The sequence below is a fragment of the Ciona robusta genome, chromosome 12 (genome assembly GCF_009617815.1).
Source record: "Ciona robusta chromosome 12, ASM961781v2".
Taxonomy (NCBI): domain Eukaryota; kingdom Metazoa; phylum Chordata; class Ascidiacea; order Phlebobranchia; family Cionidae; genus Ciona; species Ciona robusta.
In genome coordinates this window covers 910303-938204 of record NC_143246.1, presented here as the reverse complement: position 1 = coordinate 938204, position 27902 = coordinate 910303, and the positions used below count along the sequence as shown (strand labels likewise).

Here is a 27902-nt window from a genome sequence, read left to right as displayed (position 1 = left end):
CTTATACACCAGACACACATGGTGTATTCATACACCCTATGCTCACTGTCGAGTTATAACATGGGTGTCTTCTTATACACCAGACACACATGGTGTATTCATACACCTCATGCTCACTGTCAAGTTATAACATGTTTTTTTGCAGTTGTACACCAAAAGGACGTGGCCAATCTTCACAAAAGTGTCAATGTGCATTCGCTTCACATTTGTTATTGTGGTAGTTCCTTCAGGAAGATGATACGCTAATATTGTTATTTTAAGACACACATCAACAAAAGCTATAACAAATGACACACATCCACCATATGTACCATATTGCACTATATTTAATCAAAAATACACAAAGATAAAATGCACATTGTATGAACAAACATTACAGATGTGAATTACTGCAGATGTTTCAAGAATAATTTCAATCAACTTGCAACAAAAATGGTGAAAAACATATAATCAAAAATTTCATGACCATTTATCTTAATTATCAGTGCATAGAATTAACCATAGAACTTGTTTGTAATCATTGTGACATCATAAAGAAGAACAAATAAGAGCAATCATAGGTCCTGGGCACTTTAAAACAACTATGGTTTATCATAAAGTTTGTGAATCAAAAATTTGGTTTAAATGACAACATAGTTAGACATCCAATGTAATATAAAGCTTTAAATTAAGGCAGAGTGAAAATGCATAGAATGGACCTGAACTACGGCCAATGTTATGAACAGAAGCTGTTTATGTAAATAAAACCAGCTGTATTTTGGGCAAAATCATCTTCTTAAAGCAGTTGCCTAACATATATTAATTTTTGTTAACGTGTTTTTAAAGTATCTTATATCGCAACAATGCAAATGTTTCCCTGGCCTTCTGTTCAGTAAGCACTGCCCAAGACAACAGGAATGGCTTGCATGCACAAATGAAATTATTCAGCAGGATTGGGGGACCAGGGGCATTTGAAGAATAAAAAAAGAAAATGTGTTTGCATTAAACTGGTTCAAATTAAGATCATGAGCAAGCTTCAAACATAACATGAAATAAATCTAATAAATGAAAATAATAATAAAGTGAAGACGACCACAGCACCAGATAGTGGACAAGGTGTGATATAAGATTTCTATGGTAACTTATATATTCAAACAGTTTTAAAATAATTAATTTTTTTTCTATTTGATGAAAAAAGTCTGGTTAGGGTAATTTAAGATGTTTATGAAAAGATCCAACAAGATAGAGATTAAAGTTAAGTGCTTTGTGCGATTGTTTGAAGATAATTAGATTGTTCCGGTGGCAAACAGGACAATGAGGGTAATTATGATTAAAACAATCACTATTATTATTATCAACATCTTCTTGTTTTGCCAAAAATATTTTCGTTGGATCCGTTTTGCTGTCACCTTGAATGTTGCTGCCTGTGGAAACATATTACGCAATGATACAGGTGTTCGCACCAGACATACAATCATATTAGCATATAGACACAACAGGTGTAAACGCTTAACTGCAGAAATTGATGAAATTAAGATACACAAAACAATTATATAGGCATATTGACAGAGACACACATAAGCACTTAAACATTGATGAAGAACACAAATCGCAATAGCACACGATAAATTCAAACTACATTTTAAAATAGCATAGACTACCACAATATTTTGTTTGTGGAAAATTAACCAAACATTGGAGTGGTTTAAGGGTATGTTAACCCAACACCCAGGGTGTTACTATCTAGACCCCATGAAGGCAGTTGACAGTCACTCAAAAATAAAGATTATTTACTGTACGGATAAAGTCATACAGCTTGGGATGCCATGGGACTTGGGGTTTAGGCAGGAGTTGGCCCATTACCGTAACACCCACAGACTTAACCCATTACTTCCCACAATCACTGGTGCCAATTCCCGGGGGCAGGGGGTAGTTTATACTTCACGTTCGTCGTATTTTAGCCTCTATGTGCACCTTGGTATACACTGACATTTTTTTGCCCTCCTTAACAGGAAAAAACGAGCCCACCACCCACAAAAACTCACCCCCGCTTGCAGATCTTCCGTCTTATCAACGAGGTCATCAAGTTTGTCGCCACGTTCGATAACTTTCTCGATGTTTTGTCTCATGATGCCCGTAACCTCACCTACCTAAGTGGGAGAATCCAAATGTTTAAAACAAATAAACTGTGATTGTTGTTTTTTAAAACTTTGTAATTAAACTCTGCGTAAATAAAGAATCAAACTAATGCTTCCCAAACGTGTATATATGCGCAACTTTTTGGAATTTACTTTTTACATCTGCAAACTAAAATTCTAAAAGGAATAAAGTAAACTTCTTACACCATGGACACAAAAAATATAAAACTGGGACCGACAGCCAAGAAATACAAAATATATTTGTAACGTTTTGGTAACCAAAGTTGGCTCTATTGAGAAAACATGATGCTTCATCCAAATGTATATTATGCTTCTTCTGTGATCCTATGCACGAATTTAACTACCAATTAAATTCGTATTATGTATAGTATAGGCGGGCATAATATATCACATTACCTGATTCTGCATGGTTGACAACTGATCACCTTTCCCTTTGTTGAAATCATCCTTTAAATAAATAGTCAGGCAAATATTTAAGTTCTTTCTTACAATTTTCTTTGGTTATACCAGTATTTATAAATACATGAACAATGAACTATAAAACCTATGTATTTGCTTTTATTGAAGCATTACATAACTAACCCCAAAGCATTACATAACTAACCCCAACGCCGTGAAGCATTACATAACTAACCCCAAAGCATTACATAACTAACCCCACGCCGTGGCAAAGTGGTTAGTGCGCAAGCCCTTAACCCAGAGGTAATGGGTTCAAGGCTCGTGGCTGCTACCATTGTTGGCGTATGTGTCCTTGGACAAGACACTTAACGGCAATTGCTTCAACCCTTGTCCAAATTATCAGTCATACAAAAAATAAAAAAATAATGACCCACAAAGTAACATACATGGTAACTGGTGTCTGGTGACACGAGGAGTATGTGTTATAAAGACTGTCGTTTTCCTGCCACTCGAAAATAAAGCAAGTTACATTCATTCATTTACTTAGCTGAAATGTACAATTATATTGCCTGAACTGTAACCATACAAAGGATCCTCCACTACAACCAACTATAACTATTTGTTTGGTATTTTGCATGGGTGAGATGCCGTACCAAGGCTCGTCATCGGCCTTAGGACCTGAGATATAAGCCAGAGTTAGGCTATTATTCTAATACCCAGCTGAGTACTACTAATAAACTTGATTTCCTGGTTTCAAATAACATAAAACATTTACCCAACAGCTTTGTTGCAAGTTACCAACAGAGTTGTTTTGTAATTTGCGCAAAATATGATTAATACTTCGCCAATAATCATGAATTATGTCATTGTTTTAATAATGAGTCAATAAAAACAAACGTGTGCAATTTAAATTAGGTTACTTTAAACAAAACATGTCCAAATAACATAATCATACTCATACACTCGTGTATATATGCAGAACTTTTGGAAATTTATCTTTCATTTGCACATCTGACATCTCATCTGCAAACTATACAATTGTAAAAGTGGTTCTTCAAACTTATGTCAAACTTTATAAATAAACTAGATATCCGTACGACGAGCATAGTGTACCAAACTAGCTATATCCGTACAGGCAGTAAATAACCAGAAACGCTTGAAAAAAAACTTAAATCACCTGTTACATAAACGTGAAATGTGAAATAAAATAGCAAAACGTGAAATAAAATAGCAATCTTGGTGTCGTTGGAAAGAAGAAGCGACACTTTAATTACGTATCAAAAAATATATTAAATAATCAAAGTACTTTTAGTTGGGTGGGCAGTCAAACTTTATCAAAGTTTGACACGAGATAAACACAACACATGTTGATGTATAGTAAACATTTCCCAACACCTAGCTTACCTACAGGATCACCAACTGTAGAACAATACCGTCGTCGATTATAATTCTATTCGCAATGTTGATATTATCGCCAAACGCCTCCAAGTTACTTTCCAACTTCCTATACTCTTCTTAATATATAGGTTGGCCCTGAAAAGGGCCGATTTTATAATTACTTTAATCCCTCAAACGGTGTACTGTCTTCTGATTGCCTCCAAAATCTCTGGGAAGAAATTTTGGACGGAACGACTTCGTCTCCACATAAATTCGTCGAGATACGAGGGGATAAAATCCCGTCGTACCCCATTCCTCTTAGCCAGTTCCCGCTTACAATTTCGCCACAGAATCTCCACATGATTTGGGTGAACCCCACTCTCGCTAACAAATTGATAGCTGTGATTCACCGTCTTGTGGGTATAATTCTGCGGCATTGCTGTAAAATAAGATATGACCTGTTATAGGAAACAATCTATGTTTTAACATATTGTCTTCGTCATGTTAAGTATTTCTTTACATAATAGTTTTACAGCTTCTTCTTACCGGATATCCCAGCGTAGGCTCTCCACTCGTCCGAATAAATGGTGGAGTTCGGTGCAATACAATCCGCAATAATAGGGAGAAGTGTCGCTGCGTCCCTGGTGTCGACCAGGCGCATGAAGCACTCACTAAATGAGAAAATGATTAGATAAACAGTAATTATGTTTTTAATGCAAGTTAGGGAATTGATAACTTACCCAGTCCCTATGCAGATGCCCCCAAAGACCCACTGGGCACGAACCGGACGCGCTTGGGCGTTTCCGGGTTTTCGGCATGCAACGTGAGTTTCATTAATGGCCACTATCTGACCAGGTCCACCGATTGGTGCGGTATTTCGTATTAAATCTTTGGAGCAGACCTTTAAAAAGTATAGCAGCTTATTACATTATATCCGACACTTATGTTCATATAAACAGTGTGGAAACAAATCTTACCTCTCGTAAAAAGCCACACCAATCGTTGACCGTATGGTTGCACAATTTTGTGTACCTGCATATTTTTTGGACCGAGTTGTCACCTTCTGCCCAAAGATATATGAGGCGAATGCACTCAACCAAAGGAGCATTACTCTTTGAAAAAAAAGAGTGCTTCCTAATTGAAGATGTTGTTTTACAATCCTGAAAAAAAGTTGACAATATATTTCTGCGGGGTAAGATAGGATATCGTTAGCAAATATTATTCAATATTTCCGGATATAATTTTATTGCAATTATATATACAAGAGCACATACTTTTTTCCGGCATCTCCAGGATTGGCCATCTGCCGTACTTGACTGACGGCCCAAACGCATACCGGTAGCGGATCCACACTTATGGCAAATCCGTTCTTTTGAAATAAGGCCAAACTTCCGCAGCCACTCGATCGCCTTTTCCGTGGAGTTCAATACACCATCCAACGTCAGATCACACAAATTTAATCCAACAAGCTCATGAAGCGACATAATGCAAGTATAACTCCGTGTTCTGATATTAAAATAGAATTATTAGCGAAGAAAGCATTATTATTTACTACTAACAAACTTATTTTAAGTTTAATAGGCTTATCAATTTTTCTCAAGCTGGTTGGCTAACATACTATACTTTCCTCATCCATTGTAAAATTACTAGAAAAAAATATGCTGCGTAGGTGCTAGTGAGTAGCACCCCACCAACCCCTATAACACAAACCGCCTAACCCCCTAACCTAGACCTAACCTCCAACCTCTAACACTTTCCACCAGCCTATTCTGCTATGTACCGGAGGATTCTTCACTATTGCCCAAAGTACCAATATATATTTGGCTGATGCAATACACCGCATGCTCGTTGTCGAGTTATAAAACGCACTTTACCTCAGCAAAACGTTACTGTAAAAAAAACAAACACAAGTCTCCTATCTCGGCCGTTTTTAGACGCAACAGCAACCTTATGAGATACCACAAAACTATGACGACATTAACTTTTATATCTTGTTTAAGTAGAACGTGGACTAATATCTCACAAACTTCTATCGTTTGTTGGCAAGCCCAAAGTTAGTATAGACCAAGTTAGGAAACGGATTGTAAAACAACGAGTCTTGTTATCCATTGTCTCGCGTCTATGACGTCATAGTCGCCACCATTACGGAGCCCACGGCATAGCATTTTATCTTTGCTGGGTGCTGTTTTTCGTTTAAATATTGCGATTTTTTAAAAACTAAGCACATCTGCGCGTAAAAATGGTTTTCTACTAATGTTATATCTTATCACAATAATAAACCTCACAAAAATAATCAACTTTTATTGAACACTTAATCGATTAAAGAGTAAAAATACAGAAAATATCAGGTTTACTAACCAAAAACATAAAAGAACATGTTTAAAATATAAAAATACAAACAAAAATAACATTACCATAAATACAAACGCATAACAATACCATAAACTGGTGTATCTAGCTGCAGTTTTGCATGTAAATTGCCGTGATTTTACTTTTTGGCTCACAAACTTAACACGTATACCCGGCAACGAAACTTAAGGTATCCGTGTAAAATTTGCCTAATATCGAAGTGACATTGAGGAAAACAATACTAAGTTACTATTTTGGTCCTCTGCTTGAATTAGTAAGCTACCTTTTTTGCGTTACGGGTCTTTATGAAATCGGAAAACGCGAACAGCTATCTGCTAGTACTTAAGCAGTTTGGAGCTGCATGTCCACTCATGTTGGATTATAAATGTAGTAAAGAATGGCTCTGTAGATTCGTAGGTATGATCATATACTATTATGTAAACTAAGCTGATTGATGCTAGTCTTAATCGCCAACGTAAAGTATCCTGTTAAACCACACTGTACGCCGAAAAACAGTCAAAATATTAATTTACTTCACATTAATTCCTAGATTTAATATTATATAACAAGATTTATATTAGAAATTATATTTTTAATGTTAAAACAACCGCTATACGTGTTTTCTAGCTTTGTATCGCTTACAAGAACTAAATAAACACATGCCGACCATGCATTTGTATAGGCGATTCACGCTCTGTGGGCTCCGTAATGGCGGACACGAGCGCCGTTTCCTAACTTGGTCTATACTAACTTTGGGCAAGCCATGCAAGTTTTAACCACAGAAATAAAAAAGAGTAGAACGCGCAACTGCTCAAAACCGTGATATATTCTTCTTTCTATTCACGTGACCGCCAACTCCGTCCCCAGTTCCCTTCGTCTCCATTGTAAAAGATAGGCGCATAGTATTTTTGGACGGTTTTAGCTGTTTATTTTAAAAACTACACCAACTATTCAAGTTTGTTAGGCTAGTTTAGTTATTTGGTACGTTAACGCTTACAGTTTACCACTTGTTTAGGAAATTTAATTATTTAAAAAAATTAATTAAAAATTTCAAACAAACGGTTTTTTAAAAATATATATATATTATAAAATAGTTTTTTTACACAATAACTTTAAATTAAGTCAAAAAACGAAGAAAAACTACACAAAACGTCATCGACTCCATTGACTACAATAGTAAACGGGAACGACCCGCTAAAGAGAGACAGTGTATCGTGCTCTCTCCTTTGCCGACATTGGAGATGCGCCTTCTATTCTTTTTTATTTCTGTGGTTTTAACGAACCGCGAAAACATTGAATTTACTTAACCTACCGCACATCTGTTTTAAGCACAACCGTTACAACATAGATGTCAAAATAAAAAAAAAACACCTCACGCTTATCATGTGGATACTACTAAGGTATCTATAATACTACACATCAGAATGCTACACATATGCAGTGTCTTTAAGCTCTTTGTCGAGTTATAGCATGGTTTTATTTTTAACACATGGTGTATTTATACACATCATGCTCACTGTCGAGTTATAACGTGGGTGTCTTCTTATACATCAGACACACATAGTGTAATCATACACTTCATGCTCACTGTCCATTTATAACACAGGTGTCTTCTTATACACCAGGCACACATGGTGTATTCATACACCCTATGCTCACTGTCGAGTTATAACATGGGTGTCTTCTTATACACCAGACACACATGGTGTATTCATACAGCTCATGCTCACTGTCAAGTTATAACATGTTTTTTTGCAGTTGTACACCAAAATGACGTGGCCAATCTTCACAAAAGTGTCAATTTGCATTCACTACACATTTGTTATTGTGGTAATTCCTTCAGGAAGATGATACGCTAATATTGTTATTTTAAGACACACATCAACAAAAGCTATAACAAATGACACATATCCACCATATTGCACTATATTCAATCAAAAATACACAAAGATAAAATGCACATTGTATGAACAAACATTATAGATGTGAATTACTGCAGATGTTTCAAGAATAATTTCAATCAACTTGCAACAAAAATGGTGAAAAACATATAATCAAAAATTTCATGACCATTTATCTTAATTATCAGTGCAAAGAATTAACCATAGAACTTGTTTGTAATCATTGTGACATCATAAAGAAGAACAAATAAGAGCAATCATAGGTCCTGGGCACTTTAAAACAACTATGGTTTATCATAAAGTTTGTGAATCAAAAATTTGGTTTAAATGACAACATAGTTAGACATCCAATGTAATATAAAGCTTTAAATTAAGGCAGAGTAAAAATGCATAGAATGGACCTGAACTACTGCCAATGTTATGAACAGAAGTTGTTTATGTAAATAAAACCAGCTGTATTTTTGGCAAAATCATCTTCTTAAAGCAGTTGCCTAACATATATTAATTTTTGTTAACGTGTTTTTAAAGTATCTTATATCGCAACAATGCGAATGTTTCCATGGCCTTCTGTTCAGTAAGCACTGCCCAAGACAACAGGAATGGCTTGCATGCACAAATGAAATTATTCAGCAGGATTGGGGGACCAGGGGCATTTGAAGAATAAAAAAAGAAAATGTGTTTGCATTAAACTGGTTCAAATTAAGATCATGAGCAAGCTTCAAACATAACATGAAATAAATCTAATAAATGAAAATAATAATAAAGTGAAGACGACCACAGCACCAGATAGTGGACAAAGTGTGATATAAGATTTCTATGTTAACTTATATATTCAAACAACTTTAAAATAATTTAATTTTTTTTTCTATTTGATGAAAAAAGTCTGGTTAGGGTAATTTAAGATGTTTATGAAAAGATCCAACAAGATAGAGATTAAAGTTAAGTGCTTTGTGCGATTGTTTGAAGATAATTAGATTGTTCCGGTGGCAAACAGGACAATGAGGGTAATTATGATTAAAACAATCACTATTATTATTATCAACATCTTCTTGTTTTGCCAAAAATATTTTCGTTGGATTCGTTTTGCCGTCACCTTGAATGTTGCTGCCTGTGGAAACATATTACGCAATGATACAAGTGTTCGCACCAGACATACAATCATATTAGCATATAGACACAACAGGTGTAAACGCTTAACTGCAGAAATTGATGAAATTAAGATACACAAAACAATTATCTAGGCATATTGACAGAGACACACATAAGCACTTAAACATTGATGCAGAACACAAATCGCAACAGCACACGATAAATTCAAACTACATTTTAAAATAGCATAGACTGACCACAATATTTTGTTTGTGGAAAATTAACCAAACATTGGAGTGGTTTAAGAGTATGTTAACCCAACACCCAGGGTGTTATTATCTAGACTCCATGAAGGCAGTTGACAGTCACTCAAAAATAAAGATTATTTACTGTACGGATAAAGTCCTACAGCTTGGGATGCCATGGGACTTGGGGTTTAGGCAGGAGTTGGCCCATTACCGTAACACCCACAGACTTAACCCATTACTTCCCACAATCACTTGCGCCAATTCCCAGGGGCAGGGGGTAGTTCATACTTCACGTTCGTCGTGTTTTAGCCTCTATGTGCGCTTTGGTTAAGTATACACTGACATTTTTTTGCCCTCCTTAACAGGAAAAATCGAGCCCACCACCCACAAAAACTCACCCCCGCTTGCAGATCTTCCGTCTTATCAACGAGGTCATCAAGTTTGTCGCCACGTTCGATAACTTTCTCGATGTTTTGTCTCATGATGCCCGTAACCTCACCTACCTAAGTGGGAGAATCCAAATGTTTAAAACAAATAAACTGTGATTGTTGTTTTTTAAAACTCTGTAATTAAACTCTGCGTAAATAAAGAATCAAACAAATGCTTCCCAAACGTGTATATATGCGCAACTTTTTGGAATTTACTTTTTACATCTGCAAACTAAAATTCTAAAAGGAATAAAGTAAACTTCTTGCATCATGAACACAAAAATATTAAACTGGGACCGACAGCCAAGAAATACAACATGTAACGTTTTGGTAACCAAAGTTGGCTCTATTGAGAAAACATGATGCTTCATCCAAATGTATATTATGCTTCTTCTGTGATCCTATGCACGAATTTAACTACCAATTAAATTCGTATTATGTATAGTATAGGCGGGCATAATATATCACATTACCTGATTCTGCATGGTTGACAACTGATCACCTTTCCCTTTGTTGAAATCATCCTTTAAATAAATAGTCGGGCAAATATTTAAGTTCTTTCTTACAATTTTCTTTGGTTATACCAGTATTTATAAATACATGAACAATGAACTATAAAACCTATGTATTTGCTTTTATTGAAGCATTACATAACTCACCCCAACGTACTGTACCGTTTTACCCCAACCCTAAAGAACTATCCTACACTTGGTGTAGGCTACACCAAGCGAACATACCATCGAACTTCAAGTGAACAGACCAACTTACCCCAAGTTACCGGACCATCTTCCCGAAACCCTACTGTACCATCTTACCCTAACCCTACTGTACAAGCGAACAGACCATCTTACCCCATCCCTGTACCATCCTACCCCAAGCGAACTTACCATCTTACCCCAACCCTACTGAACCATCTAACCCCTATCTCTACTGTACCATCCTACCCCAAGCTACCGGGCCATCCTACCCCAATCCTACTATACACAACTTACCATTAATCCAGACAAAATGTTTCTGAAATCTCGATTAAACTCGAACGCAGAAGCGCCAGTGGTTCGCTGCAAGAGGCTTCCCGATGAACAAAACTGTTTCTTTAACTGAAAGTTGGAGGAATATTAAATATTTTAATATTAAATATGTTTATGTTGTATCTGGTGGTTGTTTTGCTTTGTAGTTATTTTGTGATCGGCTTCAATAATTCTGTATTGGTTGTGTTAAGATATAAAGTTGGAAGATTTAAAACAACTTCCTCTGACAAATAAACTGTGTACATAACAACAGTGTTTTCTTCGTTGGTGGGCAATGTGTATTATATGTATGTGGTTTAATATATGAAACTACAGTATAGTATGAAAGGATACTGGAAGCTCTCCCAGTGGGTAGGGTGAAGCTGCATTTGTGGAATAACTTTAAAACAAGTAAACCTCGAGGGGTTGGGGTTGCTGGAAGTTTTGTGTCCTTGAGCAAGTCACTTAATGGTAAATGCAGAACACCCGTGTTATAACGACTGTCGCTTTTTAGCTATGCAAGATAAAACAAGTTTCATTGATTCATTAAAAACAAGTAAGACTTAAACTCAAGCACTAATGGGGTTTGGTAATGCTGGAAGCTTCCTGTGGGTAAAATTAATAATTAAACTACTTCTTACTTCTTCCAGGAATAAATATGGAATCCTTCTCCCAAATTCTTTATCAGCAGCACATAGATAGACCAACCCGTTGTCCGTCATTGTGTGATACAAGACACTGTTATGTAACAAGTGGTTAAATGAATAAACAATTGCTATACTATTTGTACTTTTAAATATTCTTCTGATAATCATAGGCACATACCTAGGGCAGGCCAACCCTGGAGTTTTCTTCACTGCATTAATCAGTAAACATTACAACCTAAAGTTAAATATGTTTCACAGGATTGTGTGTCTAACTATCCCTGCCTCCCCTGCATTTTAAAAACATTATCACCCATTTAACCATGGTTATAATACCCTAACCACCCAACAGTTTACCAACCCAGCACAATTTTTGTTAAAAATTAAAAAATAAACTCACTCATCATGTGGCAGAGTGGTTTTCCTTACACCAACTGTAGGCAGGTCAGTGAGGAAACCTTGTGCATGAAACTGGTGGTCTCCTGGCCCAATAGTTTTGTCCACAAGAATAACATTACCCCGAGAAATACAACTATATAATATCGGCATCTTGTGTTACAAGTTATAGAAATATAAAAAGCAAATCTGCAGGAAAAATAAATTTAACTGACTAACTGTATACAGGTGTCTAGGCAATAATTATCCTTGTCTGACGCCGTGGCAAAGTGGTTAGTGCGCAAGCCCTTAACCCAGAGGTAATGGGTTCAAGGCTCGTGGCTGCTACCATTGTTGGCGTATGTGTCCTTGGACAAGACACTTAACGGCAATTGCTTCAACCCTTGTCCAAATTATCAGTCATACAAAAAATAAAAAAATAATGACCCACAAAGTAACATACATGGTAACTGGTGACACAAGGTGTATGTGTTATAAAGACTGTCGTTTTCCTGCCACTCGAAAATAAAGCAAGTTACATTCATTCATTCACTTAGCTGAAATGTACAATTATATTGCCTGAACTGTAACCATACAAAGGATCCTCCACTACTACCAACTATAACTATTTGTTTGGTATTTTGCATGGGCGAGATGCCGAACCAAGTCTCGTCATCGGCCTTAGGACCTGAGATATAAGCCAGAGTTTGGCTATTATTCTAATACCCAGCTGAGTACAACTAATAAACTTGATTTCCTGGTTTCAAATAACATAAAACATTTACCCAACAGCTTCTTTGCAAGTTACCAACAGAGTTGTTTTGTAATTTGCGCAAAATATGATTAATACTTTGCCAATAATCATGAATTATGTCATTGTTTTAATAATGAGTCAATAAAAACAAACGTGTGCAATTTAAATTAGGTTACTTTAAACAAAACATGTCCAAATAACATAATCATACTCATACACTCGTGTATATATGCAGAACTTTTGGAAATTTATCTTTCATTTGCACATCTCATCTGCAAACTATACAATTGTAAAAGTGGTTCTTCAAACTTATGTCAAACTTTATAAATAAACTAGATATCCGTACGACGAGCATAGTGTACCAAACTAGCTATATCCGTACAGGCAGTAAATAACCAGAAACGCTTGAAAAAAAACTTAAATCACCCTGTTACATAAACGTGAAATTATTCATCCAGTTTCATTTTGTCTTGTATTGGTGTTTCTGTTTATATAGAAGTAATACTCTACTGCCACACAGCGGTTAAATACATGTATAATTTATTACCGCAAGGTGACAGCAATTTAGCAAAAGGGGTGTTCAAACCTACAACTGGTGTCTTGTCGGTTTGTTTGTATATAAATACAAAAAAAAAATGATTCTGTACGGTACTCAAGGGTCAATGTGCAAGAGAGTGTAGTTAACTAAACCAACTATTAGACATAAATAAATAAAATATTTATGTGGTATGGGTATAACTGAATAGTACTGGAAAACAGTCACCAAAGTGTATGAAATAAACACCCGTGTTATACAAAGATAAATAAGTTACATTCGTTCAACTATTAGCAATTATGTTTTAATAATTAGCCTGAAACGAATGAAGGGAAATCTGGAAGCTTAAAATCTTATATACGTTTCGTATTCTGTTCCAATAGTAAATATTGGCACATAACAACATATATCGTGCATAATCAGATGTATTGTGCGCTCAAAGTAACATTTAACACAGCAGCACCACGTAACAACCGACGCTTGCAACGCGTAACAGATACCACTGTGATGTCACAACGTGCAAAATGACGTCACACAGGAAAAACGAAATTCGCTCAAAACAAAGTTTTAACAAAAATATTTAATGTTTAAAATAGAATAAGTTGTTTCAATAACAACAAAGTAAACCTGCGTATACAAACACGAACACCCCGTGTTAAAGAAGTGGTTCTCATCCTATGGTAGCGCACCACTTCTGGTACATGAGGGTCTTCTACGTGAAATGTGAGCAACTTATCAAGTTTAAACATATCAACAGTAAAAATAAAAATATGATTTAGTGTCAAAGCTTTTTAAATTAATAAAACAATAGCTTTTAAAGACAAAACTAGTTTTGTACTTTTTTAAGAAATTTAGGAAATGAAAGAGAAATTAAAAGCTGCTTTTTGTAATAAATGCTCACTGTAGGTTTTTACGTTTTGTAGATTTTAAAGAAAGGAAATATAGGAAACAAAAACTTCTTTAGTGTTTTAAATAAGTTGTAAAAGAAGTCTAAATAGAACAACACTTATGTGTGTACCATCGAGGAACGAGAACCACTGTCGTACAAGATGTTCGCATCATAACATAACAGGAGCAACATGTGGACTATGACAAGAAGCGATTGCCATCAGTAACGGGATGTCTTGAGATTCAATGCTGGAATAATATTGGGGTTATAACTGGTACCGTGTGTTTTTATGTGGGGGGTGGGAGGTAAATGGATTTGTATTTAATGTTAGATGAGACAAGAGTGAGTGTTACAAGTACCAAGCTGGTCTTTATATAACACTCACTCTTGTCTAATCTAACACTGAAGATGGTTAAAGTTGATTAATTGAAACTGCACCATCCTCAGTGTTAGATGAGACAAGAGTGAGTGTTATTAATAGAAAACTACTTATAAATATACACCTAGACCTGGCTTTAAACTCAGCACCCCAGGATTACATACAACACAACACTTACTTTAATACTGCTGATAGTTGATCGACCGTAACCCGTTTAATTCCTCGGACATATTCCGCTAACATTCGACTCTTTAACACTAGTTGGCGTAATTCGCGCTCAAGATTTTCCAAACACTGAAAAAAATGTTTTTTCTTAATAAGGTATTTGGTACTGGGTGTGTAGGTCTATTACACCAACAACCAGGGCGCCATCATTGAGACCCAACTGAAGTTTATAGACACTCAGTAATATAAATTCTATTCTATATGGGTGAGGTCTTCAGTGAGGCACACCTGAGACCTGGGATGTAGGTATATTAACCAGACAACCTAAAAGCCATTATTCCTGTTTTTAAATTTTTAAATTCAAGTTTTTAAATTTAAATAACAAATTTGACAACACGTTTAACTTACAAATTGCGCCGACATTTTATGATTGTATAAATGAGCCGTTCGTTGCAATATTGAGCCGACTAGCTTTGAGGTGAGAGCGGGTAACGATGGGCGTTCGCTGTGGAGGCGTTGACTGCTGTATACTTTCACTGTCCTGTGGACGAGTATAAGGTGGTTTAATAAATCAAGGTAACTTGTCATCCTCGCGTGGCAGAAAAGACAATTGTTATAAAACGAGTGTTTGTTTCATACACCTCGTGCCTTACAAATTAGCAAGTATGTTACTTCGTGGGTGATTGGTTTATGAATGGCTGACAATTTGGACAAACTATCAGTGGCCACTGTGTTGAAGCAATTGCCATTAGGTATTAAAAAGGACACATATGCACACAATGTTAGCAACGACGAGCCTTGAGCCCATAACATGCAAAGAAATACACAACATTACCATCAAACCAGTGTTCTTTGGTAATAAATACACATACACACTATAGTAGCCTCAAACACCATCACATAAGACATACCAGTTCTCAGTATCAGCGAGGATGCAAACAGCTTCAGCCACAGGTTCGTCCAACGATGGTATCCTTGTCATGTGATCTAGGTCTTGTAAGATGCGCTCATGCATATCAGGATGGTCATGTGACCCATGGAGCACAAAGTCGGTTAAATATTCAGGGTTGTAACTGGAAAGTGGAGGTTGTTAGTTGTATGTTGAAACTTAGTAACTTACTTTGATGCATATGCTAATATTGGCCTGGTGTTCCCTAAACAATGTAGCATGTTGTAAGTTGTTTTATATTTTATTTAGAGCAGGGAGATTTCACACTGATAAAGATGACCTAAATGATCAAAACATCGGTATGCAAATAAATGCCAGAAAATCTGCTTTACTAAACTAAGTGTAATATGCCTGTTAGAAACAGTTTATAAACAATAAATATAGCTCGGGTACAACAAGTGGTACACTACCATAGGATGAGAACCACTTCTTTAACATGGGGTGTTTGTATATGCAGGTTTACTTTGTTGTTATTGAAACAACCTATTCTATTTTAAACATTAAATATTTTTATTAAGACCTCCATTTAAGTTGTATGCATCGATTTATGAACAAATATAAAGCAAACGTCAACTTACTCTGCCATTAAGGAGTCGAATCCAACGCTGTCCGTTCGTGGTTTGTTGGGTTTATCCTCATCATCGATGACATCACTAAGTGGGAGTTCACGGAATGTGATGTCATCGCTGTGCTTGAATGAACACGGGGTGTAAGTGTTCGTGGGGGTGAGACTGGGTAAGGGTAAGTCCCTGGGACGTGGGATGGGAAATTCCCGGGGCTGGGGGTTTGTGTCACCCGCTGTGGGTAAAGTGGGGTAAAGTTTGGGGATCGCTACTTTCGGGGTTTCAGTATGAGGAGTTGGTGGGTAAGGGGGGTGTGGGGTTGTTGGTGAGATGGGATGCTTGGGGCTCCTTGGGAGTGGGGTGGGTGAAGTTGGGGCTTGCATGTTCTGGGTTGGGGATTGGGTGTCAAGTTTCGGGTAAATAGTAGAAGGTAGTTGGTTAGTGGGGACGGCAGTGAATGTTTGGCGTTCTATGAATGTTCCGTCTTGTTTCGAGATTGTTTCGTCTTGTTCGTCATCGGAATTATTAAAATATTCGTCAAACGCATTATGGTTGATCTCAATTGATGGAATTCGCATGAGTTCAATGCGTTGGAAGCTCGGACTTTCACTTTCGTAGTTAGCACTAGGGGGTGGGGAACAGGGAAGCTTTTGTCGCCGCGCACCAACGCGCACTTTGGCTCCGCAGTTGGAAGATATTCGGCGCAGGTTTGGTTGGATTGTGTCGCGTGCTACGACGGAAGGATTCGACACCGACCTTATGGGTGGGCGGGGTTCGGTGGGGGCCGGGGGTTTAGTGTTCGGGGCAATTGTGGGTAACTTAGGGGGAGTCTTGAGTTCCACGCATGCTCGCTGCACGTTCAGCACATTTTGCACACGGGGTTCAAGGTGCATTGCGTGCGTTTCAATCTCCTTACACTGGGCGTCATCTTTTGTGGATGGTTTCTTGGCAGGTATTGGTTTGTTTCTTATAGTTGGTTCACACCCTGGTTGGTGGGTCGGTATCTCAGGGAGTTTGAGTTCGAACGCAGCAACATCATCCGGTTTGTTTAGGATGATACGGTGGTTGGAAGCTGCGGAGAATTCAAGTGAAAGCTTTAAATATTCAATGAAATACCCTTTCTATATCATGCTGGTGTTGCTACTTGGCATAAGTTTAAAAATGTACATTTCAAAAATGTTTGGCTTCGTGGCAGATAAAGCAGTGATACACCAACATTATTTAAGAAGTAAGAAGAGCTTCTATCTATATTGTGCTATTAACTTTCCATATATTGTGTCAGCCTTCAAGATAAACACTGGCGGCAAACTAATTTAAACACAGGGGAGGCAGGAACCAATCTAACTTATCAGTTATAATGTTTACTCTTTACTGATTAACACAGTTCAGAAAATTGATGGGTTGCAACCTACCCTGCCGCCCCAGGTTTTCCGCCCGTGAATGATGTTCACAACTATACATTAAACACCTAAGGTAAAACTTACAAATAGCGTTTAAACTTAAAGTGCTTGTTGACGATCGAACCATGCTCTCTACCGCCACCTTGTCACACGTGGTGTCATGTGACTTGCGTCGACTCTGGATCCCTCTGTGACGTAACAATCCATCGTTGGAGTATGTGCGCTGTCTGTATTGTGATGTAATAATAATGAAGTGAATTAAATCCAATAATTGTGTAAATAACAATTAAGACAGAGTCACACGGTCCGCAAAAACGACATAAAACGACATACGTAGCCTGGGTTTCGGTTAAGGGTTCAAATCTGGCCCAATTTTTTATAAAATTACGTTTAATTAATTTTTATGAATTTATGTTTAATTAAAGTTATAAAGCCAATAAATATGACATGTCAGGACACACAGCTAAATATATACCAGGTCCCCCACAAGGACGGGACTAATAATAATATTTATACACACAACCTACATATAAAGGTTTGTATAAATGAAACCAGATACATATAAGTTCATTCTTAACTCAATGTGACACTGGATTTAAATTGTTGTTTTCTTATTTTAGAACGCCAAACAAATAATTGATGCTGAAATTTGGTTTCAGTCATGAGGTCACATGGTGACATGTGACATCACAACACCCTCTATGAGTCATCATAATCCTTTGTGTGACTCATCAAACAATGATTGTGACTCGAGATAAGGGAAGTACTTCGATATGAAGCATTGAAGCTAAAGTTTTTAAATGTAGGAAACAAATCCAACTTAACGATTGTAAAGTGTAATGTTACTAATTAATTCAGTGCAGAAAATTCCAAGGTTGCCCACATTACCAACCCAAGTTTGGCACAATAGCAAGCTTATCTGTGCAACTGGTAAATCAACAGCAACATAGGAACTTAATTATAAACATAATATACACAGTTTTAAGGCAATATTTACAAATTTCATTTTCCTGTTAATTCTTTGCTGTCATATTCACAAAAAATTACAAAACATTGTTTTAAATGAAGATAAACAATGTACTAACATGCGCATATTATAATTTCATCATTATGTTTATTGTTCCACAAAGTATTGCCAACAAACATTACCTGTCGGGAGCACGAAGGCCACTGATTGGATAATTTCCTCGTCGTTTTATCGGCCCACTGTATGTTCTCAGTAACGGGGAATCCCCCGTGTAAGATGCGTTCGGGGAAGAAGTGCTTCGGTGAATGTTGTTTCTATTTGATGATGTCATCATACCTGATGATGTCGTAGTGCTTGATGATGTCATATTATTTTTTAATGATGTCAGCGCACTTGATGATGTCACACTATTTGATGATGTCATAATGTTTGATGACGCCATAGTATTTTTTGATGATGTCATAGAGCTTGATGATGTCATAGAGCTTGATGATGTCATAGAGTTTGATGATGTACCTTGACTCATTGTGACATCATCATCCACACTAACGAGAACATACTCGTCGTCTTCAAGTTCAGATTCCACGAGGTTTGTTCGAATGTTCTTCACCGGGACTGTGGTCGGGACGCCGAGCGACTGAAAAGGGGCATGGGGTTTAATATTCATGTGCTTGCCATTAGCGCCAACAGTGGTTACAACACAGGATTGCCTTAATTTGTAGCAAATAAATCTAACCAACAGCCATGTTTTTCCACATATTTTTCGAGTTTTAAACAAATCTGGGGCGACATTGTTAAAATGTAGTTATACTCATCATTGTCAAACATTGGGAAACTTCTTCATAAACAATATGATAGCATGCATATAACGAGGCACGTCAGGGGACCTGGGGGGGAAGTAAAAAACTCACCACACACTACTCACCGCAGGCGTAATTTTCTCAGGCACGGGAACCACGTCGTCCACTCTTGCTGACCGAATGAAATACGACAACACACTAAGCACGGTGGACACCGATTCATGGTTGCTACCCGTCACCACTGTGCGACAAACTTTGGTGGGGGAACCAACTGCGCCGTATAAATCACTGGGAAAAGTAAGTAATTTATGGTTGTGTTTCTGGGTGAATGAACGTAAGTAATTTATCCTTTTGTGGTGGGACAACGACATTAGTTGTAACACTTACAAGTTACCATGTTTGTAACTTTGTGGGTTATTGTTATATTGTATAGCTGACAGTTTACACAACCCATTAGTGACCACTGGGTTGAAGTAACTGTGTCTTGTGCAAGGTTTAAATACTGCTTTAGTTATATTTGCATTCATAACATCACATGTCTGTTTATTTCACCGATTTTAATAACTTAAAATGTTGCAAAAACCTAAATTAAAACCATTTCCTCTTACCCAAGTTGTACCCATAATGCATTGTAATTCTCTTGTGGTTCGTTCCCGCCATTAGATGGGGTGGCAGAGCTCACCCAGCCAAGATGGTGGGTAAGTACCGATGTCAGGAGACCCGTGAAAAAACTAAAGAAAAGTTTTTAGGGATCACTTCTATTTAAAGGGTAAACGTATAATATTTATCGCTTATGGTACGTTATTCATTAAACTTCATTTTTTTTCGATTACGAATTTCTTTGCACTTAATCTTGAATATTATGATTACAGACGTAGCGCTAAGGGTGCTTTTTAAAACAGGGGTGACATTATATGCTTTACGTGTTTAGGACCCCAGTTTTGGGCCTTAACAGATTTTACCCTGCTGTTAGGTGTCCATACAAACAAGCAGAGCCAAAGTATATTGCATTCACCACATTAATCAATGAGATTCCCTATGTTTGACAACTATGAGTGTAACTGTATTTTAACAATGTCACCCCAGATTTTACCCTGCTGTTAGGTGTCTATACAAACAAGCAGAGCCAAAGTATATTGCATTCACCACATTAATCAATGAGGTTTTCTATGTTTGACAACTATGAGTGTAACTGTATTTTAGGAATGTCACCCCAGATTTTAATTCAACAAAGCATATATTTAACATTAATTATTTTCTTACCAGTTTTTTTGCTTGGAGTTACAGTGAGCCACAAGCCGAACTAGATCACCCATAAAGCAATTAACAACCACCGAACGTTGGTGTGTGGAAGTGGTTGGGCATTGTAAGGTGGACCATACTGGCTCAGGGAGACGGGGAGTGGAGTAGAGGGTTTGGAGGGACAGGGTGAAAGTGGAAAGTGCCTGCAGGGGGGAGAGTGTTACGTGTTAGTGTATGTAACCTGCTTTATCCGCGTATGGTGAGAAAACTATATTCACTGTAACACAGATGTTCGTTTCGCAGTCATACACCTCGAGCCAGCTTACAGTTACCTTGTATGTAACTTTGTGGGTGAATGTTTTAATGTTTGGTTTACAATTTGGACAACCCATTAGTCACCACTGGGTTGGAGAAACTGACGTTAAGGGTCTTGCCTAAGCACAAATACGCTTACGATGGTAGCCCACTGGCACCGTTAAACCCACAAACTCTAAGCTCCAGACAAGCGTGCAACCACAAACAAAATATGTTGCAGCCACATCATATAAGCAACACCAACCTTCATCATTGAATGATAGAACTCCTGCTTTGGTTGAAACTTAAACGCTTGTTCGATGTCGTTCTTCAGTTTGGTCATGTGTGTTTCAATGATGGGGAAGTGTTCAAAGAAAAACTGACGGAACGCCCTGGGGGGGGGGTTAGAGTTTTATTTTGAATTCCCCATAATATGCTGGTAATATTTAAATGTTTCTATGAAATAGTTTCGCCATGTTTTGTAAAGAATTGTAAAGAAGCTTTAATAAGTTTTGTTTTGCCTCAAACTAATCCGGAGGGTTTAGATGTGCAGTGAAATATGATATCTATGTTAATATATATGATATCTATGTTATTATATATATATATATGATATCTATGTTAATATACATGATATCTATGTTAATATACATGATATCTATGTTCTTACTTTGCGTTAGATGGTTCCGGTTCGCATAACACAGCAAATCCGATTCTTAGCTTTCCTCGTCTGAATGGAACGCTCTTCTCATTTATCTGGAAGAGGGTTGGGTGGAATTGTTACGCAGCTAATGTTAAATGGTTAGCTTGGTATGTTGGGTAATAATGTCAAATGTGCCATCAGTTCCTAGTGTAACACTGTAGGACCTTAACCCTATTGAATGGATAAGCATATTGAGGGAAACTAAAGCAGTTGTTTTTAACATCGTAAACGAAGAATATCAGGGTTGGACCCTCGTTACTGATTGATGTGTCCTTGGTAAAAACTATTAATGGTAATCTCTCCAACCCAGTAAGCACTACTGAGTTGGAGCACCTTGGGTATTGCAAACATGAGATAACTCTGACCTAAATAACAGACCCATAGAACATGCTATAACCTTTACACAGACCCCTACCTCCTCATGTAAGGTGAAACTATCCCGCTGATGTTTAGGTAGTGAGTGTGACTTGTTATGGATGGATGGGATTTGGATCTTGGTAGTCCCAAGTGAACCTGTAGTGGACGGGTAGTGGTTATTTGCTTGGGGTTAACAAATATATTTGTTAAATTTTGTATGGTCCCATTTTGATATAAATATTGATGTATACATAAACACGCACATAAACAATTATTCACTGAAATAAACATACATGCCAAGTTGTACAATGACATATTATTCATATATAATTTAAATATATAAACAACAACAAAAACATAAACGCACACCGCCACAAACATTTGCGCACATGACATAAACAATAACAAACGCACAAGTAAACAAATATTAAAGTCTATCAAAACACATAAGGAAGTAATAGTTAAACACACAATCCTGTGAACAAATCTACATATCGGTTGTAACTTGGATTTTTTTAATTAATGCAGTGTATTATGTATATAATTCCAGGGTTGGCCTGCCTACCCTACCACCCCAGGTTTGGTGCCTATGATCACCTCATACAACATAATAACCATCACCTGTGCTTGAGTGAAGTAGATAAGGATTAGCGAAGAAGTTCGTTAAAGATGAGCTTGAGTCCGATCTGGGTAGTCGGTTGATGGGTTGTGGGGTGTGGGACCTCACAGGGGAAGGGACTAACGAAAGAAATAACGTGAGGCGGATTATTATGAGGATTTTCTTTATTGGTACAAACGGGGCACAACACACATCCTTGTCCTATTACAGTAGTCTTCAACTGCTATATATAGTAACATAGAAAGCAGAACATACAATTTAATAAAGGACAAAGATAGAAACATTATAATGGATTTCCAGTATACTGGTGATTTGAGTTTGACCACACATAGCTTACCAGGCATTGTATTGGCTTTCCTTCTACTCGACACTGCATTGGAACGCTGCATTTCAAGATGGTTCTCCATTCCTCTATCCAAACTGTGGAGGAATTTGAGTAAGTTCAATGATGTAACATAACAACATGTATAACACGCAAATAACATAGTCCCATATGTTTACTTCCAGCCACGCTAGGCTTATTGTATATCAGGAATCTTCTATGTTGATGGTTATAATCTTAAGAATAATGATCTCAATTAGACTGACATAATGTTTCTTTAGATTTGCATAGATTTTTGTAATTGACTAATTGTCACATCAAGATACAGAACAAGCAAATGTATAATTCTGATCTTTTAGATCACAATTACAAAAAATACTAGAAGATCCCAGACTTGCATAGACTCTTGCACACATAACAGGTGTTGTAAGTTTGAACAACGCACACTAAACAAACTTTACCATAGTTACACCAACACAATGTATGTCGACCAAACAGGTAGCAATAAAAGTCTGTAAATATTTGTTACAAACGACACTTAAGATTAAACCCAGTGACCCCATTAACCCACGGTAAACCCCCATACCCCCATATTTACCAGAACACCTCCATATTAACCCATACAATCAAGGGTGCCTGCAAGGGACTTCTAAATATCCTTATTTTGTGAAAAACCCTAAAAGAATAAGAAAAAATAATGACTTGAAAGAATAATGCTTCATTGCGCCACACATCTGGTTTTCGTAAAGAAATGTTTCAAAACCGACTTAGCCTCTTCGTAAATTCCTGGATACACCCTTGCCCACAAACCCCAAACTTGCCCCTGGACTGTTCTTACTATTATGAAGACTCACCTAACAGTGGCCGCATCCTTCAACGATGGAAGACAAAACACACGACTCAACATGATTTGGGGAGGACTCCTGGAATAAAATACGAGTATCGTATGAAGGCCCTTTGTTTACATACTGTGTCTACATAGACCCCTTGGATGACCCCCGTTTCAACCCACAACAACAGCAAAATACATACTTGACATAATGTATCTTGATAGAAGCAACTTTATGAGCCATTCCTACTGATCCAAACAACATCTCAGACAACATATCCCAATCTGCTGGTGTTCGTACGTACTGTAGTGGATAAAACAACTTTACAAGTAGTTGATTACTGTTGGTATACTAGAAGTTATATGTATTCATATTGAAACACAACCAAAATGAAACATTATAAGTATACAGGCCAATATAGTATATATATATATGTACATATTAATAAATAGAAAAACATAAAACCATAATTTAAATGTAAATCTATTTTTTCCCCATTCGGAAAAAAAAGGTTTTAAACAAAATATGAAGATTTAACCTGAATTGATTACATTTACCAGCGCTATAACTTAACAGGATATAGTTTATACTTAACATGACGTAGTTTTTAGTTTATATCAACATGTCTCACCTGGTATTGAGGTTTCTGCTCCTGCTGTTGTTGTTGTTGTTGTTGAATATTCTTTTCCTGCGTAACATGAATTTTAATAAACCAAAATAAAAGCAAAAAAGGAATGGGGTAACAGACCAACTCTGATTTACACCTCAGGTCCAATGACCTGTCTCGCTATTAAAATTTAAAAAAGCAACATTAAAATTTAGAAAACATCCATATAGAAAATAAAAAACAATAAGACTACCAACCTCCTTGACCTGCTGCAAACTTTTGGAGTCGAAAACAATTTTTCGATCGCTGGTGTCTCCGAACTCCTTGAACAAAACGAGTCGTACGTTGGGGGCCGGGCGCTCAACCACGACCATCGTTTCGTCACAAAGTGGGGTTTCAACAGCGGGGGATACCACTGGTGACATCGAGTGGTTTAGGATCCTTGGTTTGCTAGAAATAAGAATAACATTAATTTAATATCATGAATGATTCTAATATAGGACCTTCACCAAGGGTCCGTGGTTGGCGCTTGTATTGTAAACCGAAGAATATCCGGTTCATTACTCAACACTGATAGGTGTATGTCGTATGTGCTGTTTGGGAAGTCATTTAACAACAATTGCTCCAACCAAGTAGTCATTAATGGGTTGTCCAAAATCAGCCATACAGAAAAAAAAACCACCCGAAAAGTTACATAAGCGGGAACAAGATGTATAAAACAAAAACCAATGGGCGATATTATAACAACTATCGTTCCCCCCAGGTCATATGACAAAGACCTCACACATACGGAATAAAACGATAATATAGACAGCATTGTGAGCAAACAACTTGATGATGTCATAATGATGATTATCCCTCACATGGTTAAATCACATGACTCATAATCATCATTGTGACATCATAATGCTGCAATACTTGGTTGAGCAAAATGCAAAGAATGTTTTACAAAAGTTTTGTAGTTCAATAATTAAACCCAGCGTTAGGTCTGCAAATAAAACATGTTTGTGTGAAATTTCCCTAAACTTGTAAATGCATAATAAAAAAAGTAAAGAAGGTAGTATAAGTTTTCTATTATTTTATTGTTTTTGATTGAAATTTATTTTTATATATTAACACCTTTGTGGCATTAGTTCCCTGTATTTAAGTTCAATTTGTTCAATTGTTAAACAAACAATGGCCATTCTTATGTCACATGTTCAACATGTGATGCTGGGCAAATATCAATTATTACACAATAATTCAAACTGATGTAACTTTCTGCAACCTATGGGTTGGAACGTTAGACAAACCATTGAAAACTAAAACAACTTAGTAGTAGACATATTATTATAAGTAATAGCCCACTGATGCTAGCATTGTGGCAAACCCTGATAAAGCCTTGCCGAACGGCAGACAAAACTTTGGAATCTTTATATAAATTAAAGTTTTACCAGAACGGCCAAAATGGAAACATTACATTATGCCTGGTAACATAAGTAACAGCATTTATAAAAAATATAAATAACCAACTTAAATGGTTGAAAATAAAATACACATTAATGTAAAGTTTAGCAACTGGGTGTTACTGTGTGTTAAGGCACCACAGGTTAATGTAAAGTATTGGTTTAACATTTAATTTATAGGCTTTAAAAGTTCACACTGTACACCCTTAGACTATAACTGCATTAAAACCAAGTCAAACATTAGAAGAAAGTGGTAAAAAGTAACACAAGAATTTAACGCACAAAATTTACATATTCATAATAAATAAAAAAAAAATTAAAAACTAAGCTTAAAATTCTTGATAAGGTTTTGCAATATGATGTAATGTGTTAATAAGGAACAAACATTATGCTTCTTTTTTGCCACAGTAGAGTTCCACAATTTATTTATGACTGGTAAAATGGGAGCAACAGCCATTGTATATAAAATTAAGTTTCAAGTTAACTGTTGGCTGTATTGCATTGTAAGTTGGTATTTAAACTATGAGTGTGCTGTAAGATTACATTTCAATATCCTGATCGTGTTTTAAACAATTAACAACGGTCTATGGGAGTCGTGAGGATATGGTTTTATAATTATTTGAATGTTTTTGTTTACTATCAAATGCAACGAGAAAATAGAATAAAAAGGTGTCCCATCTTCCGACCCCACTATATCTATATATATATATATATATATTAGTTTACTTACAAAACACAGTCAAAATATTTAATAGAACCCTCTTACCTGAACAGCGAACATTTTGAAAGTCTGCTGTTTAATTTTCGTTCAGAAACGAGGATTTTTTTCTGTAGTTTTTGGAACATATTTTCCATTCTGTTTCTTTCTTTTTTTTCCTTTTCAGCATTTAGATATTTCGTATTTTACTTTGCGTTTATGATGTCACAATATTATAAGCATCCACATGTCGCTCCTTCGATTAAATATCTCATGATCATGTGACTACCTCCAAGTTGTTTCAAATCATGGGGTTCAGTATTTATGCCGACTCACTGCGAGTCAGCTCCCGATCATTCCAAGTTAAGTTAAATAAATCTGTTGAAGCAATCACATGTTAAATACCAGTTATAATATAAGTATGTAACTCATCGACCCTCGTGTGGCAACAATATTCTTTAAGCTCTGTTTAATACACCTTATGATAAATCAGTTATGAGTTATACACCTTAACACCTATATACGCCCAAGTTTTTTTTTAAATTATACAGTGGTTATCAGGGAGACGTAAGGAACATTTTGGACCAAAATTTTCACTGGTCACCATCAGCAGTATTACCATATATAACAATGGTTAGTGCTTGGTGTTCGGGTTTACCAACAATTCTAACTCGTTAAAATAAATAAAGTATCAAAATAATCCATCTTTCATATCATACATGTATAACTTTTTTATTCCCTGATTACAGTGAAAAAGTCAAGTATAATTAATAGCAAAAATGAAGCTGTATAACAAGAAAATAAGCCTCAAGGTACATTTATGTAAGCGGTACATGCGTACCACCATGCAGAACGCCAGAACCCATTTTAAACCTCTAACCTATCTGGTAACTCGTTATCGCTACCTTTATATTAACTACTGAGTTGGAATATATTCAGTCATAGCAACAACCTTATTAATCTTAAACTACAATTAAATAATCCTAAAGTCAAATAAGAACTGTGGCAACTGGGCCACAATATAATTTAGATGGTTAACTTTTCAAAGGTTCAAATCTTTTTATTTAAACTGATAACTTACTCATATATTAGCCTTACTCTAATAGAGAAAGACGTCTAGACCCAAACAATTGTTTGGAGTCGTTCTAGAACACAGGATATATTATTTCGTCACAAACCAACGAAACAAACAGAACGCGCAATTCCCGTGACTTCTCGTCATGTGATACCACGCAATACGTCATTGTGGTTAGCGAAGCGTGTCGTTGTTCTCTCGCGCTCAGCTGTGACGTAATAAAGGGCGCATAATCGGTTCGTGGTTTAATTATTTCTTGGACCTATGTATTACGCGATAGAAGGTTTGGTTCTAGAACATCTAGTACTGTGGGGTAAGATGGGATATCGTCAACACCTAATTCCCATTTTGCCTA

At 36.6% G+C, this 27902-nt stretch overlaps 3 protein-coding genes across 13 annotated transcripts; all 3 read right to left on the bottom strand.

Moving 5' to 3' along the window:
- Positions 1-308: 308 nt before the first annotated feature.
- On the bottom strand, positions 309-5458 carry LOC149726115 (uncharacterized). Of its 7 annotated transcripts, XM_089890696.1 has the most exons (9): positions 5189-5458; positions 4892-5074; positions 4655-4815; positions 4461-4585; positions 3942-4353; positions 3499-3567; positions 2535-3215; positions 2025-2129; positions 309-1403 (listed from the first exon to the last, which is right to left on the bottom strand). In XM_089890696.1, exons 1-5 carry the CDS (start codon positions 5396-5398, stop codon positions 4106-4108), a joined length of 927 nt encoding a protein of 308 aa, XP_089746822.1. In that variant the 5' UTR covers positions 5399-5458; the 3' UTR covers positions 309-1403; positions 2025-2129; positions 2535-3215; positions 3499-3567; positions 3942-4105. The 7 variants fall into 7 exon arrangements, with proteins under 7 accessions (XP_089746822.1, XP_089746821.1, XP_089746819.1 ...); XM_089890695.1 differs by having other exon boundaries at positions 2535-2585; positions 3081-4353; XM_089890693.1 differs by having other exon boundaries at positions 3499-4353.
- A 2717-nt stretch (positions 5459-8175) lies between these two features.
- On the bottom strand, positions 8176-13191 carry LOC149726114 (vesicle-associated membrane protein 7-like). Its single transcript, XM_089890699.1, has 6 exons — positions 11981-13191; positions 11578-11674; positions 10922-11026; positions 10403-10453; positions 9900-10004; positions 8176-9272 (listed from the first exon to the last, which is right to left on the bottom strand). The coding sequence occupies exons 1-6, from the start codon at positions 12127-12129 to the stop codon at positions 9135-9137; spliced, it is 645 nt and encodes a 214-aa protein (XP_089746825.1). The 5' UTR covers positions 12130-13191; the 3' UTR covers positions 8176-9134.
- Positions 13192-13651: 460 nt separating this feature from the next.
- Positions 13652-27668, bottom strand: LOC149726113 (folliculin-interacting protein 2-like). Of its 5 annotated transcripts, none has more exons than XM_089890687.1 (21): positions 26542-27668; positions 24588-24780; positions 24355-24411; positions 23926-24026; positions 23748-23816; positions 22909-22991; positions 22574-22690; positions 22011-22108; positions 21563-21648; positions 21158-21284; positions 20620-20801; positions 19965-20087; positions 19482-19644; positions 18739-19193; positions 17674-17816; positions 16205-17261; positions 15589-15750; positions 15086-15218; positions 14691-14806; positions 14263-14381; positions 13652-13960 (listed from the first exon to the last, which is right to left on the bottom strand). In XM_089890687.1, exons 1-20 carry the CDS (start codon positions 26628-26630, stop codon positions 14303-14305), a joined length of 3633 nt encoding a protein of 1210 aa, XP_089746813.1. In that variant the 5' UTR covers positions 26631-27668; the 3' UTR covers positions 13652-13960; positions 14263-14302. The 5 variants fall into 5 exon arrangements, with proteins under 5 accessions (XP_089746813.1, XP_089746814.1, XP_089746817.1 ...); XM_089890688.1 differs by having other exon boundaries at positions 13652-13956; XM_089890691.1 differs by having other exon boundaries at positions 13652-14381; positions 18739-18892; positions 19073-19193.
- Between the last annotated feature and the right edge of the window lie 234 nt (positions 27669-27902).

Bases quoted from the DNA above. Each gene is read 5' to 3' on its own strand.
- LOC149726113 (XM_089890686.1), bottom strand. From the start codon at position 26,630: ATGGAAAATATGTTCCAAAAACTACAGAAAAAAATCCTCGTTTCTGAA. The intron at 21,285-21,562 runs GTAAGAACATAG...CCCCCCCCCCAG, and splicing joins CCGGAACCATCTAACGCAAA to GGCGTTCCGTCAGTTTTTCT. The intron at 17,817-18,738 runs GTAATGTTTGTT...ATCACAATACAG, and splicing joins GGCCTTCGTGCTCCCGACAG to ACAGCGCACATACTCCAACG.
- LOC149726114 (XM_089890699.1), bottom strand. From the start codon at position 12,129: ATGCCGATATTATATAGTTGTATTTCTCGGGGTAATGTTATTCTTGTG. The intron at 11,675-11,980 runs GTGAGTTTATTT...GTTACATAACAG, and splicing joins ACCACTCTGCCACATGATGA to TGTCTTGTATCACACAATGA. The intron at 10,454-10,921 runs GTAAGTTGTGTA...ATTTATTTAAAG, and splicing joins ACATTTTGTCTGGATTAATG to GATGATTTCAACAAAGGGAA.
- LOC149726115 (XM_089890692.1), bottom strand. From the start codon at position 5,398: ATGTCGCTTCATGAGCTTGTTGGATTAAATTTGTGTGATCTGACGTTG. The intron at 4,816-4,891 runs GTAAGATTTGTT...TACTTTTTAAAG, and splicing joins GGTGTGGCTTTTTACGAGAG to GTCTGCTCCAAAGATTTAAT. The intron at 4,586-4,654 runs GTAAGTTATCAA...TTTCTCATTTAG, and splicing joins GGCATCTGCATAGGGACTGG to TGAGTGCTTCATGCGCCTGG.